This window comes from Anser brachyrhynchus (genome assembly GCF_964034855.1).
Source record: "Anser brachyrhynchus genome assembly, chromosome: Z".
NCBI lineage: Eukaryota > Metazoa > Chordata > Aves > Anseriformes > Anatidae > Anser > Anser brachyrhynchus.
In genome coordinates, this window is record NC_137697.1 from 63,816,803 (window position 1) to 63,832,985 (window position 16,183).

General features: G+C 42.1%; 2 protein-coding genes across 2 annotated transcripts in view; both read left to right on the forward strand.

Moving 5' to 3' along the window:
• LOC308186047 (uncharacterized protein) overlaps positions 1–14,909 on the forward strand; it is a gene marked incomplete at its 3' end in the record, with an annotated part of 60,886 nt that extends 45,977 nt beyond the window's left edge. Inside the window, exon 2 of the mRNA XM_080574917.1 lies at positions 14,177–14,909. Coding sequence (XP_080431043.1) covers positions 14,177–14,909 — 733 coding nt within the window. The remainder of the gene's footprint in view (positions 1–14,176) is intronic.
• Positions 10–7,764, forward strand: TMED7 (transmembrane p24 trafficking protein 7). Its single transcript, XM_080574925.1, has 3 exons — positions 10–339; positions 2,199–2,444; positions 4,820–7,764. Exons 1-3 carry the CDS (start codon positions 133–135, stop codon positions 5,054–5,056), a joined length of 690 nt encoding a protein of 229 aa, XP_080431051.1. The 5' UTR covers positions 10–132; the 3' UTR covers positions 5,057–7,764.
• Positions 14,910–16,183: the final 1,274 nt, after the last annotated feature.

Below are 16,183 nucleotides of genomic sequence, written 5' to 3' on the forward strand. Positions count from 1 at the left end.
CGGTAACGGCAGCTCTTCCGGGGCGGCCTCCCTCTTCCCCTTGCGGGCTAGTCCGCCACGACGCCTCCGGCCTCCGCGCCCGGCTCCGGCTCCGCGCCCGGCTCCGTGCCCGCCCGCTCCGTGCCCGTCGCTATGCCGCCGCGGGGCTGCGTGGCCGTGGGGCCGCGGGGGCGGCGGTTGGCGCTGCTGCCGCCGCCGCTCCTGCCGCTGCTGCTGCTGCTGGCGCTGCGGGCCTGCGCCGCGCGGGCCTCGGAGATCACGTTCGAGCTGCCCGACAACGCCAAGCAGTGTTTCTACGAGGAGATCGCGCAGGGCACCAAGTGCACGCTCGAGTTCCAGGTAGTGGGGGAGCGCACCCGTCCCGCACGGCCTTGGCGAGCTTCTGGCGGGCTGGGTGCGGGCGTGCAGCCGTGAGGTGCGGGGAGCCAGCAGCCCTGGTGCCTCTTAGCTGGGCGCTGCCAGACGTTGGTCTGTTGACTCTATTCTATGTGTTCTACATCTCTCCTGGATATCTTTTTTTCCCCCACTTCTCCATTTCTTATGTCTAGGGTTTCTTTGCCTGCTGCTCTTTACGTTTTCATAAAGTCTTTTCTGCTCAGCACTCTCCCTATGCTGTGAGATGGATATCGCTGAGCAGATAAGCCTGCTATTGTCTATTTTGCTGTTGGTCTTAACGCAGATCAGAAGAGGAAGAGTATCATTGGAAGGGAAATCAAGAGTTGCCCAGCTGCTGGTAGGCTGAAGCGCTGCCTGCGTGTCCTTTGGCACAGGAAGAGCAGAGAGGTGGCTCAGGCTCTGTGGGAGGGAATCCTCAGAGAACTTCAATGCTCTCATAGATCTTTACTACGAATATGTAAACTGTCCCTTCACAGGGTGTGTGATAGATCTGAGTTACTCTTATGTAATTGGTAATGATCGTGCCCCAGTCAAATATGAAAGCACGCTTTAAAGATGAATCATCATTTTGCTACAGATATTATTTTTTTTATTCTAACCAGATAGTCATTTCCATGTGAAAATCTCCATTAGATACAGACATCCACAGAGAGACATCCACAGACATCCAAAGTTTTCTTGATTTTGTCATCACATTTGTGGAAAATCAAAGCTTGCCAGCTGAAGGTTTTTAAAACTTTCTGTCTGTGGAGCAGCTAATTTTTGGTTCTCTTTGTTATTTCAGCTTTATGACTAACACTGAGGTTTTAATAACTTGATGCATAGGAAAAAATGATGTGGCTTTAAACAATAGTATCTGAAGTGCACATATCTGAAGTGCAGATACTCAAATAGGTACATAATAGGTGCTCAAGTATATCAATGAAAATAAAATTTCTCTTTTTGTAGAAGGCTTCTGTACAAATACAAAAGGGATATACCTTAAGATACAAGTCTTGTGCTCTTTCAGAATGCTTTATCTTAAAAGGAAAAGGTTTGGAGTGAGTATTAAGCTTAAAACTACTAGTCCGAGCATCCTGAGAAAAGCAAATTATAAGCACCTAAATTACCAATAGGTCTCAGCATAGAGATAGGATATCTTGTCAGAAAAAAGTGGGGAAAAAAAGTGAGTCAGTCATGAAGTTTGGAGATGCTTGTAGGCATCAGCTGAATGTTGTGATGTTGGAAAGTGCTGCTGCTGACTGCATGAGACCGATGCAGCAGATCCCTCCATAGCGTTGCTTTGTTGACAAGCTCATAGAAGGAGTAGCCAGGCTGTAATACCTGTTTTACTGGTCATATGTCATTCCTACCGTGTAAAGCAGCTTGACCTCATACGGTAGTTATGCTCTTTTGGCCATACGGAAAGGAGCTGCCTTATCTCATTTTAACAATCTCAACTTGCAGGATTGATTCTACAGAGGGATTGTGTGTATATAGTAAATGGCTGATTTGTTACAGTACCACCTTTGCTGCTCTGTCAAGTTTTATCTGCTGTAGCCTTTGCTGTAGTACAATTAACTCTAACAAAGTAACTTAAATTTCTGTCACGCTGCTTGAAAATGTAGTTGATGTTATATATCCAGAATTGGAAATATTTTCAATTTTCCATGTGCCTTTCATAACAGAAAGATTTTTGCGAACTGGCTTTGAATGTTTTTCAAATTAACGGCTTATATTTTAAATGATACTTGTTAAAGCAAAAAAATTTGCAGTAAGTGTCTGTTTTGTTAAAAAGACAATTTCTTGTTTTTTGTTTTGAGGTGATCACTGGAGGCCACTACGATGTTGACTGTCGGTTGGAAGATCCTGATGGCATTGTGTTGTACAAAGAGATGAAAAAGCAATATGATAGCTTCACGTTTACTGCATCCAGAAATGGAACGTACAAATTCTGCTTCAGCAATGAATTCTCTACTTTCACACACAAAACTGTGTACTTTGATTTCCAGGTTGGAGAAGATCCACCATTGTTTCCTAGCGAGAATAGAGTGACTGCACTTACCCAGGTAAAATGCTGTTGTGTTTGACAACGACTGTTAGCTTGAAAGAATGGTTTTGGTTTTTTTTCAGCTGCATTAGATGTCTACGTAACCTTTGAACATCACTGGATTGAAGCTGTTAAAAAAAAGAGTTATTAAAAATAATCTTTTTTCAGAAGATATGTTTTATTCAACATAGAGTAGAGCTGAAAATGAAATTCCAAGTGCTTAAGAGAAAATTAGGGTAACTTTAACTCTAGGGCACTATCCTTTTTTTTTTTTAAGGGAATTTACTTTGAATATTATGGTTCTATGTCCTACAAAGCATGCGTCACAAACTAGAATATCAGGGGATTAGGGTTTTCAAAATTTCCAAACTTTTGAGAAGCTTTGAGAATTATTTTCATACTTAAACTGATAGTCTTTCATGGAGGAAAGACTTAAGCTTATCTGTCACATAACTCTTATTTTTAAAAATTTGGAAGAAAAAAACACCAGCACAATCAACAAATAAATAGAAGTAGCCATATTTAGCTGACTGCTAGATAATTGTAATTTATATAACAGTCAGAAGTGTCGAAGTATTATTTTTACTTGAGATTTATTAATTTACTCTCCCAGTATTCCCTTTTTCTTCAGCATTTTACAGTTCTACACCACCTTTGCCCAAACTAAACCCATCCAGACTTTCCTTGGAACTCTTGCTCCATGAATTCCCACTGATGTTCTTGCACTATATCCATCACCAAACCTCTCTTTAAACAGCCATTAAAGAATGCTGGATGGGTTCACTATTTTCCTAGTCTGGACCCAGAGGTATAAATACCACTTCCCAAATGCCAATCTTACTTAATTTACCTTGCATTAAGTCTGCAGTAGCTAAGACGCATAGTGAGTACATGACTTCCTGTGAATTGAGGTACAGCTCTTACCTCCCTGTCCTTCTTCTGCTCTGTTTTATCTTCTGATTCTTGATGCTGTATTTCATCATGTGTTTTCTGTTAGTCTTCATTGTGTTCATTTGATGCATCCGATTTTCTTTTTGCTGCCTTGGCGTCAGTCAGCAGGGGAAGCATCAACAAGGCAAGAAGTGGTTGCTGGATGCAACCTCTCTGCAGCCCTTGTGGCTGTGGGAGAAGATATAAAATAGTTATCATTGTGTTGTAGCATATGCAATGCAAGTAATGTATTCGGAGAAGGGAAAGCTAACTTTCAGTGTACCTTTAGTAAGAAGGTTGTTGCTGCAGTTTTCTTGAGGCTTGTAGCGTGACCAGATTTGGGCAGCCTTTCACAGGAACAATAAAAGGTAAATGCCTGAAATAAGAGGAACTTGGTGTTTGAATTTAAGATCTCTTATGCAGATCTGAAGGGCTCTACAATTTATCAGTGAGATCAGTGGCTGAACTTAATTTGGGAAACCTCTTTCTGAATTTTATTGAGAAGAATATCTTAGACTTGTTCAGACACCTGTCTTCAAAGATACCTACTTGAAAAGATGGCCAGACACAGATGTGAGTGGCCTTACTAGGGTGTTAAACAGTTCTTTCGATATAGGTTGTGCTGTTTGATCTTCAGGAAATACTGATTTTAAGACATAAAAACAGACTAACTGATCAGAACCTAGATATTTTGAAGATCTATTGATTAATTTCTTGGTGATCTTAGCACAGTGAGGAGTACTGACTTACAGAAGATAAGTTGAAATGGAAGAAGTTTATGTGAAAAATGATCTAGGGCTTGGAAAACTGGCAACAAAGACTGAAGATGTTGAGTGGTTCTAGCTTAGGAAAAGGGAGTATGATTATATTAAAAATTAAGTTGGGCAACTCTTTCTGAAGAAATTGTTATGTTATGGACAATTCAGGACCACTGAAATATGACAGAATTGTGTCCTTTCTCTGATTACTTTTTGCATACGTGAGTACGAGAAGGATCTCTTGCCGAGAGAACATACTGAGTTTGGTAATGTAGATTCTGAGATGTTGTAAAGCCTGAGTGAGAACTGTACAGTGAATAACATCTTGGGAAACATAGTATGTATTAAATACTTCTGTATCTTAATGATGGAAGAAATTGGGGCATCGATAGTTCTTCTAGTGTTCACTTTTGAACTCACATGAATTTAATATTTGTTTTATGGGTCTAAGAATGCATTGCTTTTTATTAGATCTAGTTTTACATGCTTCTGTATTTAAGAGTCTGTCACATTCCTGTTTGTAGAAATGGATCAATGTAAGTTTAAATGTTACTGTTTTTACAGTATTTCAGCCTAACAATGAAGTGAGATAATCTTTAGTCTGTAAAGTTGCACAAATCCTAATTTTAAGTACTAAAGCACAAAACAGAAGAAAAATATTAGAAACGTCTTTAGTTCAGAGATATGTATTTGTTTGTTTCCCTAGATGGAGTCTGCTTGTGTTTCGATTCATGAAGCTTTGAAGTCTGTCATTGATTATCAGACGCACTTTCGATTGAGAGAAGCTCAAGGCCGCAGCAGAGCAGAGGATTTAAATACAAGAGTAGCCTATTGGTCAATAGGGGAAGCAATCATTCTTCTTGTTGTTAGTATTGGGCAGGTATTTCTCCTCAAAAGCTTCTTCTCAGATAAAAGAACCACAACAACCCGTGTTGGATCATAACTGGCAGTGATAATGCTTCAGGTCATTGTGTGCTATTCATCTGTAGAGTTGTTCTCTAATTGTTAGGTACAAATGATCTAAATATGTGTAACATTCAAATCTGTCTACCACTCATCCATTTAAATCACAAAAGAGATCCAAAAAGTTACGGAAGGGACACATGATTTGAAATTTACAAAATGAAAAGGAAAACACTTTGGAACTTAAATACTTTCTGATTTCTGTATTAAACATCTTGCATTGACTAGCCTCTTTTATAGATTTTAATTCAGACTGAGTTTGATGGTTTTTTTTTCTACCAGTAAGATTACCCATTTGCTGTATAAGACTTTAAAACAACCAAACAATCCAGTGTCAGATATGCAAAAGCAATGCATATGAAAATTTGATTTGACTATAATTTCCAGGCTGAATGTATTTGCTTATAAACAAGCAAATGTGATGAACTGTAGTGTGCTGTTTTGATTTGCTGTTTAAAAAAAAAAATCATTTCCTTATTCAGAAATCGGTTGCAAGCTTGACAGTATATCCTGGCTCATTTTCCATCAGCCTGGTAAGTCTCCTCCTTCAAAGCTTGCTAAATTTTCTAGTTGAATGTTTTTAAAGTTGCATTTGCTTAAGCACACATTCTTCTATAGTGGAATAAAACGAATTTCTTCTTTTACAATGTTTGCTTTACTGAACAGATTATAAACTGAGACTACTCAGGAAATACATTTTCTGTCTTCAGAAATCCAAATCTCCAAGTTTATTTTAAAAACATGCAATAAAATAGGGAGTCTTGTAACTTCGTCAGTAAAGCTGTACAGCCTCTATACTCATTTATGTTGCTGCTGCTTTTTGGATTTAAGACCGGAGGTAGCTTGGTTTTTTAGGCAGCACAGCACCAGCACTGGACAAGGTTATATTACATTTGAGGCACATACAAGGCTTTTTACTAAATTGATTTCCTGTTAAGAGGCCAATTTTAATATTGATACTGCATTGCACGTGTGCTGTAAATTTTATTTCCCTGTGTGTGGTGCACTAATACATTATGGCCTTGTGCATCTAATTGCCACTCTTTTTTGCTAGTGGTCAGGAAATGATTTAAATATTTGAGGTTATCTTTTTGGTAGAGTTGATAGTTACATTCTTTCCACTGCTCATGTATTTAGCAGCTTATGTACTGTAAAGTCTTGTTTTATTTGGATGTGGAAGATAGTAAATGTATGTATGTGCAAGTAGCTTGAATTGAGCTGGTCAACTCCTTCAGGTGGCTCTGGAGGAATAAGTAAACTGACTGATTCTTAAGTGCACAAATTAAACGAAGGTAAAAAGAAAAAAATTGTCATCGTATTACTGACTAATTCAAAAGATGCTTAAGCAAGCAGAGCAAGAACTCTAAATCCTCATTAGTAGCCTGTGTTATCTCTAGCAAAAAGTTGAAGTGACGTGTACAGGTGACCACTGAGCATTCTGAAGAACTGATGTAAGACGACTTCATTTTAAAATGTTGTGATGATTGCAAAAAAAAAATGAGCAAGCATGTTCCTAGTCTCTATTCTGAAATAAACTTCTTCAGAAAGTGAATTAAAAAATGAAGAAAAGTGACTCAAAAACAAGTAAAAAAGTCACAGAGGTATTAAAAAGCTTAATGTAAAATTCAGGATTGTGTGTAATGTCTTTCTATCTTGTACTGAACTTTAAATACTGCATTCCCATTTTGTGATGCATGCTTCCCGGAAATAGTTAGATTCACAAAGATCAGAAAGCAAAAAAACTAGTTCTTTCTTCTTACAAAACAAATCTCTGACTGAAATAGGTACAATATTGTTGGTTATACCTATATGCTTCATTTTTGTGTTTCAGCAGCTGATATTTAGTTTTTGTGCTGCTTTGCACACAATAATGAAGTAAGTTGTGCACTTTGGGTGCAAGTATCAGAAGACAACATGATTTTAATTTTAAAGTATCCACTATAATCTTCTGAATTTTAAATGTCACTTGTTTAGCTTTAATCAGAACAAGTGCATTTGCTTTAAAGATTGAAATATGTTTTTTTTTTTTTTTCCAACTGAGTTGTTCTGTGTGCTATCAAAATTGGTAACAATGGGATAAACCAGATACTGGTTGGCCATTGTGTACATGTCTCTATTCTTTCATAATGTTGGAATGTGTGACATGGGACTGTTCGGCTCAATATTATTCCCACTGCAGAGGCTTAGTGGACTTGACTTTTGCATTGAAGTTAGGTATACGAACCAATCCTCTGATATCTTGCTGCATAATATGCAGGAATAGCTTAAAAATGCCTTTATTTTTGTGTTATTAAAAACATGGCACAAGTACACGTTTAAACATAGCTGTACATAGTTTTTAAAATGTGACTGAATAGGATATAATAAACACAAGCTAACATGCAGTGGGTGAATAAATGCTTTGTGACTTTTTGTTAAAGCTATGTCTTTTTATATATGGAAAGCATAGTTGGATTAATGGTGTGATACGCAAGTAAATCACCATGCATTAAAGGGGATACAACTGTGTTTTTAGCTGAAACCCAGGGCTTTTAGTAGTTTTTTTCCTGGATGTTTGTGTTTACGCAACTTATTTTCATGTTCAGGAATGTCAGTTCTTGTTTTAGTTTGGAAAAAAATATTAGTTTGAATAAGACAAGAAGCAGACCCTGTGAATACTGTATGGGTAAATAAAAATTAATATATGAATATGGCCTGACTGTTTTGTTTGCATTTGGGAATGGGGAGCATTGCTATTTGAAAAGCTTTGAATAGTGATCTGTTCATAGAAGCGTAGAATATTTGAGTTGGAGGGGACTCACAAGGATCATCGAGTCAAACTCCTGGGTCCCAGAGGACCACCAAAAAAGAAAAAAATCAGATCGTGTCTGAGAGCACAGTCCAACCACTTCTTGAACTCTGGCAGCTCTGTGCTGTGACCCCTGCCCTGGGGAGCCTGTCCCAGTGCCCGACCCCCCTCTGGGTGCAGAACCTTTCCCTAACACCCAGCCTGACCCTCCCCTGTCCCAGCTCCATGCCGTTCCCTCGGGTCCTGTCGCTGTCCCCAGAGAGCAGAGCTCAGCGCCTGCCCCTCCGCTCCCCTCGTGAGGGAGCTGCAGGTCATGTTTGGGGGTGTCTTATACTGATAAAACACTTGGTGAGGTCAGACCTTAAAACTGAAGCAAAAAGTGAGTCGTATGTTCAAAGCTTTTTTTCAGATCTCTTGGTTTTCTTCATAAAAAGAACTGCAACTGAATCAGCCTGAAAGCTGTTTGTGTTGCTAATGAGGATGATGATTTGCATATCTTTGAGTAGAAAAACTATAGCCACAAGAGAGGAGAAAAAAAAAAACGCTTTAGGGATTAAAAATAATAAAATTCAGAAGTATTGTCTGAACTATACACACGCAGAATGGTGTCTGTAAGTGTAGTGATTTATTGTGGGGTCATAAGGTTGCAATTCTCTGCATATTTCCTGAAGGCTGGGTGGTTGCGGTGGTGAAACGAAAGCATGGAAACAGCAGAACTCATAGAGGAAAACCATTTGTGCTTGAATGTATCACAGGCAGTCCACAGCGGCCTCCCATGACCTTTGAGTACTATTAAAACAATTACTCAAGTGCATGGAATTTCTGGTACTATACAGTATATGTGGAAACTGCTGAGCAAAATGAATCAGAAAGCAAGGAAGGCTGAAACAGATTTTTGAAAGGACACGCTGCTGAAATCCTCCTCAGTGGCATCCTTTGGAGGGGGCTGATGGACTTGTCTGTACTCAAATCCAGCTTTGAAGCAAAACATTTCTCTCTGCAGATATTTTAATTTCTGGACCAGATGTAACCAGGCATAGACCACACGGGTGTTTTTGCTAAGGGTGGGTGCATGTCAGGAAGTGACATGCTGCATGCAGCCATTTCCCTGGGTCTGTGGCAAGCCTGCAGTGGTGGGTGGAAATCTACAGCAAGGGGGCTGCCACCACCCCAGCTTTCACCCTACCCAGCCCTCTGATGGGACCTAATGCTCCTGAAGGAAGGGAGTTCAACTCACAACAGGCTCTGTGGTCACCGCCATTTTCAGATTGGCGTAGGAACATAATATCTGAAAATGGCTTAATTTAATATGCAGGTCTGAGTGCCCTTGATGCAGGAGGTGATCTGCTAGGAAATGGGCTGTCCCATGAAGGACAGCAGCATAGACTGTATGGTTTGTTTCCTGACACATGCATTTGTGGCCCTACAAGTGCCCCAAAGAGATTAAGAAATTAATTTTATGAGACTGATGAATCTATCTCAACTTTTAAAACTAAAAGAGCTACTTGAAGGTTAGCATGACCTGTTGCTTAGCATTAAGGTATATCACTCTAAATTGCCTGCACCCCTCTTAGGAGAGGAAGTGTATACCATATCGCATCTTCAGTATCAAGTGCAGTCAGTCCTCAACTACCTGCACGGACTGCTCCCGTGAGAAACACAAGTAAAATACAGCTATGGGCGATGTGAATTTTATTTAAATGATGCCCTAAGAATGTACCATCAGAGAGTACTGGTGAAGAAGGGGGTCAGTGACATTTGTGTTCTGAGTTTCAGGGAGCCCTGAGATGTCACTGAGATGAGCTGCGGCATTACTGCTGAGTGCAGTTATTCTGCACCCCAACTGGCGTTAGGTCTTTCCACAGCATGGGTAACGGAGAGCTGTCTGTGCTGGCAGAAACACAAGAGGAGCACAGGGGACATGACCTGAGCAGCCTGCCTTTGTCTTCCATCCAGTGCATTTTGTCCCAGCTGCACAGCTGAGCTTCCAGAGGCAGATGCTGCCTTGTCATTACACATCCTGCACAGAGCGCGCAAGCTTGGCCCAGTGACCAAAGGCCTGTAAATGACTGCGTGAAATAAGATTGTTAAAGAAATGCTAGATAGCTCTAAGAACTTTCTCGTGCATGCTTCCTGAAGACTGCACTCCTCTGTGCCACTTCCATGCGCAGTTTTGGAGCAGGCTGGAACAGGCAGCATAGGTGGCTTCTTCCATTTCCATGCTTCCTGGCTCTTGTGTCAAGCAAATTCACAGTAGAGTGGTTTGGGAGTTCTTTTGCTCTTGCATTCCCTGGGAAGAACAGTGTTCAAAGGACCTGTTTTTATCTATCATCTGGAAAAAGTGCTTGTGACTGCTCCTGTTGTAGGGTTTCATCTGTAAGCTTGTATCCATGGAAAGGGGTGAGAGGAGGAAGTACAGAAATATTAAAATATGTCTTTTTCTTCTGACATTTCTTCTAGGTGGAAAAGTTCATTCTTTTCTGTAAAATTGTTTTTTACTTGTAAGAGTGTGAATAATCAAAACTAGCTTTTTGGAAATGTATATATTACATTTTTGCTGGAGCCCACAAGGTAGGGCTTCACTGAAACAAGACTGATCACAATAATCTTTCCTGTAACTCATAACTTTCTCATCTCTTTTCCACTTCTTGCCTCAAAAAACCACTAGCACCATGCCAAAAATCAGATGGCCCAAACTGTTGAAACATGCACAATAAATATTGGCATACATGTTGCATGAAAAAGCTGTAACGTTGCCTTTTTGTCCTCTACAGAGCAGCTCTCTTCTGTGCTTAAAAAGATCAAGTATAATCCCGGCCAGTATTGAGGTAATGACCTAATGCCAGTTTGACTCTGATTTGCTTATTTAGAAGGTTGTAATGTTATATCTGGAATATGAGGGAATAGGAAGTCACTGCAATTCTTCGAGGAAGCACAGTGCATTACTGTGCTGTGCCTACAGAAACGTAGCTCCCAAGCAGTGGATCATAATTGCGTAAAACTTCATTTCCAAAGGATTTAGGAGCAGCTGCGCTGCGCAAGTGAATAGAGCGGGTCCCAACAACCATGCCTTGACCCTGGTGCAGCCTTAGCACTGTTACCAAGTGCTGCAGGCATGAGTCACGCAGTGCTGCTGCTGCCCCCCACAGCAAAATCTCTTCCAGTCCTGCCAAGAAAAAGCAGACTGCTGCTGCTGTATGCATGCATCAGTTTGTCTGCATGTGTGTACGTACACATGAGCTTTCAGATGGTACAAGAGGAGCCCACACGTCCTTCATTATTTTTTTAGCTGGTAAGTTGGATGCTGGGTTTTTCTTGTGCTGCACCTGTGCAGATAGTGTGCATCCCTCTTCAAAAAGGACATTGAATATTAGTACCAAAAAAGTGATAAGCAGGCCCTGGGTATGGTGTGGAAGAGCAGTAAATTGCCAGAGAAGAAAGGAGAGTTTTAAGCTTCTTGAACATATTGATTAAAAAAAACAAACAAACAACCAAAAAAAAAATCATTTAAATGATGTAGAAAACAGGCTTTCGAATTGCATTTTACGAATCAGTTGACAGTGTTAGAGTTACAGTTCTGTTGTTCATGAAAACACTCTTTTCTTGATGTTAAGCTTCCAAGTAAACCTTTAAGATGTAACAACTAACAGCTAATCTCTTAATAAAGTAACACATCACATCATTATTAAATTTTCTTATTGCCTTGCATCTTTGTCAGGAGGATATTTTGTCATAAACATGATGGTCCTAAGGACAATGACTGCAAATGGGTTGCTTTAAAAGATAATACGTTTTATTGAATGTTTAGTATGATAAAAAGAAATTACCAAACTTTAAGACACTCAAGCCCTTCTTCAGATTTGCAGGTCTGAACACCCAAAAGGTTGCCTAATTTTTTTCAACTATACCAGTCTGATAACATCTACCAGCAAAACACATTCAGCTGTGTTGGAGTTAGCATAGGTTTATCAGGAAAAAGGAGCCCTGACTTCCAGTGGAACTGTCAACTGACAGTCTGCTCTGGACCAAATAAATTTAACTAAAAATTTGCAAAATAACATCTAGGGCTCTTATTCGCATTCATGTATTGTAAATGACCATTATACAATAAATTATTAGCTGTCATAACTTCTTTAATTTTTTATTGCTTTCTGAGTAAAAAGCTGTTCTAAAAAGTCTGAAGTCTATGTCTGTGATTTCTTACACACTGCTTGAATTCTGGCAGATTTACAGAGAGCGTTCTTAATGCAAGCATGCTGCCTTAAGCAATTCACTTTTTCCTGATTTCATTTCTCTCTGTCCTGGTTCCAGTTAGGACAGAGTTAATTTTTCCTCATAGTAGCTGGTAGGGTGCTATGTTTTGGATGAGGATGAGAAGAGCGCTGATAACATGCTGATGTTTTAATTGTTGCAGAGCAGTGCTTACACCAGGCCAAGGACTTTTCGGCTTCTCGCTCTGTCCTGCCAGCGAGCAGGCTGGGGGTGCAGCAGGAGCTGGGAGGGGACAGACCCAGGACAGCTGACCCAAACTGGCCAAAGGGGTATTCCATACCATCTGACGTCATGCTAAACAATATATAGGGGTGGCTGGCCGGGGTGGGGGGCCGGCTGCTCGGGGATAGGCTGGGCATCGGTCAGCGGGTGGTGAGCAATTGCATTGTGCATCACTTGTTTCTTACACATTATTATTATTAATACTATTATCATTATCACTATTATTGTTATTATTGTTATTATTATATTCCTGTCTTAATAAACTGTCTTTATCTCAACTCACCGGCTTCACTTTCCCGTTTCTCTCCCCCATCCCAGAGAGGGAGGGGGGAGGGTGAGCGAACGGCTGTGTGGTGTTTAGCTGCCAGCCGGGTTAAACCACAACAGCCCTTTTGGCGCCCAATGTGGGGCACAAAGGGTTGAGATATCGACAGATTTGACCAGAGTGTGTTAAACTAAAATTGGTATAAGTATTGGACCTGCTTAATAGTTGCTAGTCACGATGTTGATTGCCTTAATCTCCAGTCTGCTGTGCCTGTTTTCCAAATTGAGTTTTATGGTGCGTTACTTTCTGTATGTGCTCCCTGTTGCACTGTTTATCCTTTCCGGGCCCTGGTTTAAGATTGTTATGGTACTGTGCGGTGTAACAATGGCTTATGAAATGATGAAATATCTGGTCACGACTCTAACCTGGTATTTGTACTCAGCACTGACGTCGACTCTATACTTTGGAACCCATATCTCGGAAACTATTAGCAATTACACCTATTGCCTGTTTTCGTTAGGGAGCCAATCTGTGAAGAGGACAGGGGAAGACATGTTTCCCTACCTGTTCACTCTCCCTTTCTCCTTCACCACCACCCTCTTATCCCCCGAGCTAGTTACGGTGGTTCTCCGAGATGTTGAATATCCTTGGGATACTCAGACCAGCCTGCTCTTGTTGTTAGGTCTCCTGAATGCGCTTCAGGTTTTGTTGGGGGTTAAACAACTACTTAGGAATCTCATCCGGAGATCTATCTTGAGGCGGGATAGTTGCGAGTGGCAGGGAGTGTGGGAGGATATGGGCAGGTTTCTAGAGCAGTGGTCACCTCCAGTGTTTTGGACATTCACCCCTGAACAACTGCAAAATCCTAAAAAGCTGGCAGAATGCTTGAAAAAAAGGTGTCATGACTCTGGCAGTTCCAAAGTGACACAAATCACTGTAGCGTGCTGGGGTCTGGCTTGTGCCTATCGAGCTGCAATTGATGCTACTAGCAACCTAGCTCCCGCTCCTGCAGCCGCTCCAGCTCCAGCCCCTGCAGCCGCTCCAGCTCCAGCTCCCGCAGCCACTCCAGCTCCTGCAGCAGCTCCAGCTCCTGCAGCTGCTCCCACTCCTGTGTCTGGGTCAGAGAAACGAGCTGTAGCAGTGCAAGTTGCCCCTGTAGACAAGGTGAAGAAATGGTATAGAGGCTCAGGTCGTTTAGAACGCAGACAGTCTTCTGCTAAGTCTGGGCATAGTGAAGACGAGGCTGGGCCATCAAAGGTGCAGGAGGATGAAGATGAGGATGAGGATGTCGAAAAATCAACAATAACTACCCGGACTCTATACCAGCGTGAGCTACGAGATGTGCGAAAAGATTTTGGTCGCTGTATAGGTGAGCAGCTTGTCACCTGGCTGCTCCGGTGCTGGGACACGGGAGCCAATTATGTGGAATTGGAGGGCAAGGAAGCCAGGCGGCTGGGATCCCTTGCTAGGGACGCATGCATTGACAAAGCAATTGGAGATGGAGCATGATCTCGCAGCCTCTGGAGGCGTCTCCTGTCAGCTGTGCAGGAAAGGTATCTCTTCAAGGAAGAACTTGTATGTCTACCAGGCAAATGGACCACCATGGAGAAGGGAATTCAGTACCTGAGGGAATTGGCCGTACGGGAAGTAATTTATAAGGACCTAGACGACGCACAAACATCCGCAGATCCAGATGCAGTCCGGTGTACACGACCCATGTGGCGGAAGTTTGTACAGAGTGCACCATCATCATATGCCAGCTCATTGGCAATAATAACCTGGAAAGAGGATGAGGAACCCACAATGAATCAACTGGCTAAACAACTCCGGCAATACGAAGGAAATCTCTCCTCTTCCCTACAGGCCTGTGTCTCAGCTGTGGAGAAACTCTCTGAAGAGTTCCACCAACTTAAAGAGAATTTATCTTCCCCTCCACCTGAACGAACCGGTGTCCACCAGCTAAAAGAGAATACTTTGGAGAAACTATTTGAAGAGGTCCACCAACTTAAAGAGAATTTATCTTCCCCTCCACCTGAACGAACCAGTGTCCACCAGCTAAAAGAGAATACTTTGGGATATCATCAGAGGAGGAGGTGGTTCGTGCTGAAGAAGCCCCACTGTACAACAAGCTACCGGAAAATGAGAAGAAATATGCCCTGTTCACTGACGGGTCCTGTCGTATTGTGGGAAAGCATCGGAGATGGAAAGCTGCTGTATGGAGTCCTACACGACGAGTTGCAGAAGCTGCTGAGGGAGAAGGTGAATCGAGTCGGTTGGCAGAAGTGAAAGCCATTCAGCTGGCTTTAGATATTGCTGAACGAGAAAAGTGGCCAGTTCTCTATCTCTCTACTGATTCATGGATGGTAGCAAATGCCCTGTGGGGGTGGTTACAGCAATGGAAGCAGAACAACTGGCAGTGCAGGGGCAAGCCCATCTGGGCTGCGGCATTGTGGCAAGATATTGCTGCCCGGGTAGAGAACCTGGTTGTAAAGGTACGCCATGTAGGTGCTCATGTGCCCAAGAATCGGGCTACTGAAGAACATCAAAACAACCAGCGGGTGGATCAGGCTGCTAAGATTGAAGTGGCTCAGGTGGACCTGGACTGGCAACATAAAGGTGAATTATTTATAGCCCGATGGGCCCATGACACCTCAGGCCATCAAGGTAGAGATGCAACCTACAGATGGGCTCGTGATCGAGGGGTGGACCTGACCATGGACACTATAGCACAGGTTATTCATGACTGTGAAACATGTGCTGCAATCAAGCAAGCCAAACGGTCAAAACCTCTTTGGTATGGAGGACGATGGCTGAAATATAAATATGGAGAGGCCTGGCAGATTGATTACATCACAATCCCTCAAACCCGCAACGGCAAGCGCCACGTACTTACAATGGTGGAAGCAACCACCAGATGGCTGGAAACATATCCTGTGCCCCATGCCACCGCCCGGAACACTATCCTGGGCCTTGAAAAGCAAGTCTTATGGCGACATGGCACCCCAGAGAGAATTGAGTCAGACAACGGGACTCATTTCCGAAACAACCTTATAGACACTTGGGCCAAAGAACATGGTATTGAGTGGGTGTATCACATCCCCTATCATGCACCAGCCTCTGGGAAAGTTGAACGATACAATGGACTGTTAAAGACTACACTGAAAGCAATGGGTGCTGGGACATTCAAAAATTGGGATACACATTTGGCAAAGGCCACCTGGTTAGTCAATACCAGGGGATCTGCCAACCGAGCTGGACCTGCCCAATCAAACCTGTTACGCACTATAGAAGGGGATAAAGTTCCTGTAGTGCACGTAAGAAACATGCTGGGTAAAACAGTCTGGGCTACTCCTGCCTCAGGAAAAGGCAAACCCATTCGTGGAATTGCTTTTGCTCGGGGACCTGGATGCACGTGGTGGGTAATGCAAAAGAATGGGGAGGTCCGGTGTGTACCTCAAGGGGATTTGATACTGGGTGAGAATAGCCCATGAGTTGAATTGTAGTATGTTAATTATTATATAATACTGTATGTCATCACTACCATGATTGCTATATATCAT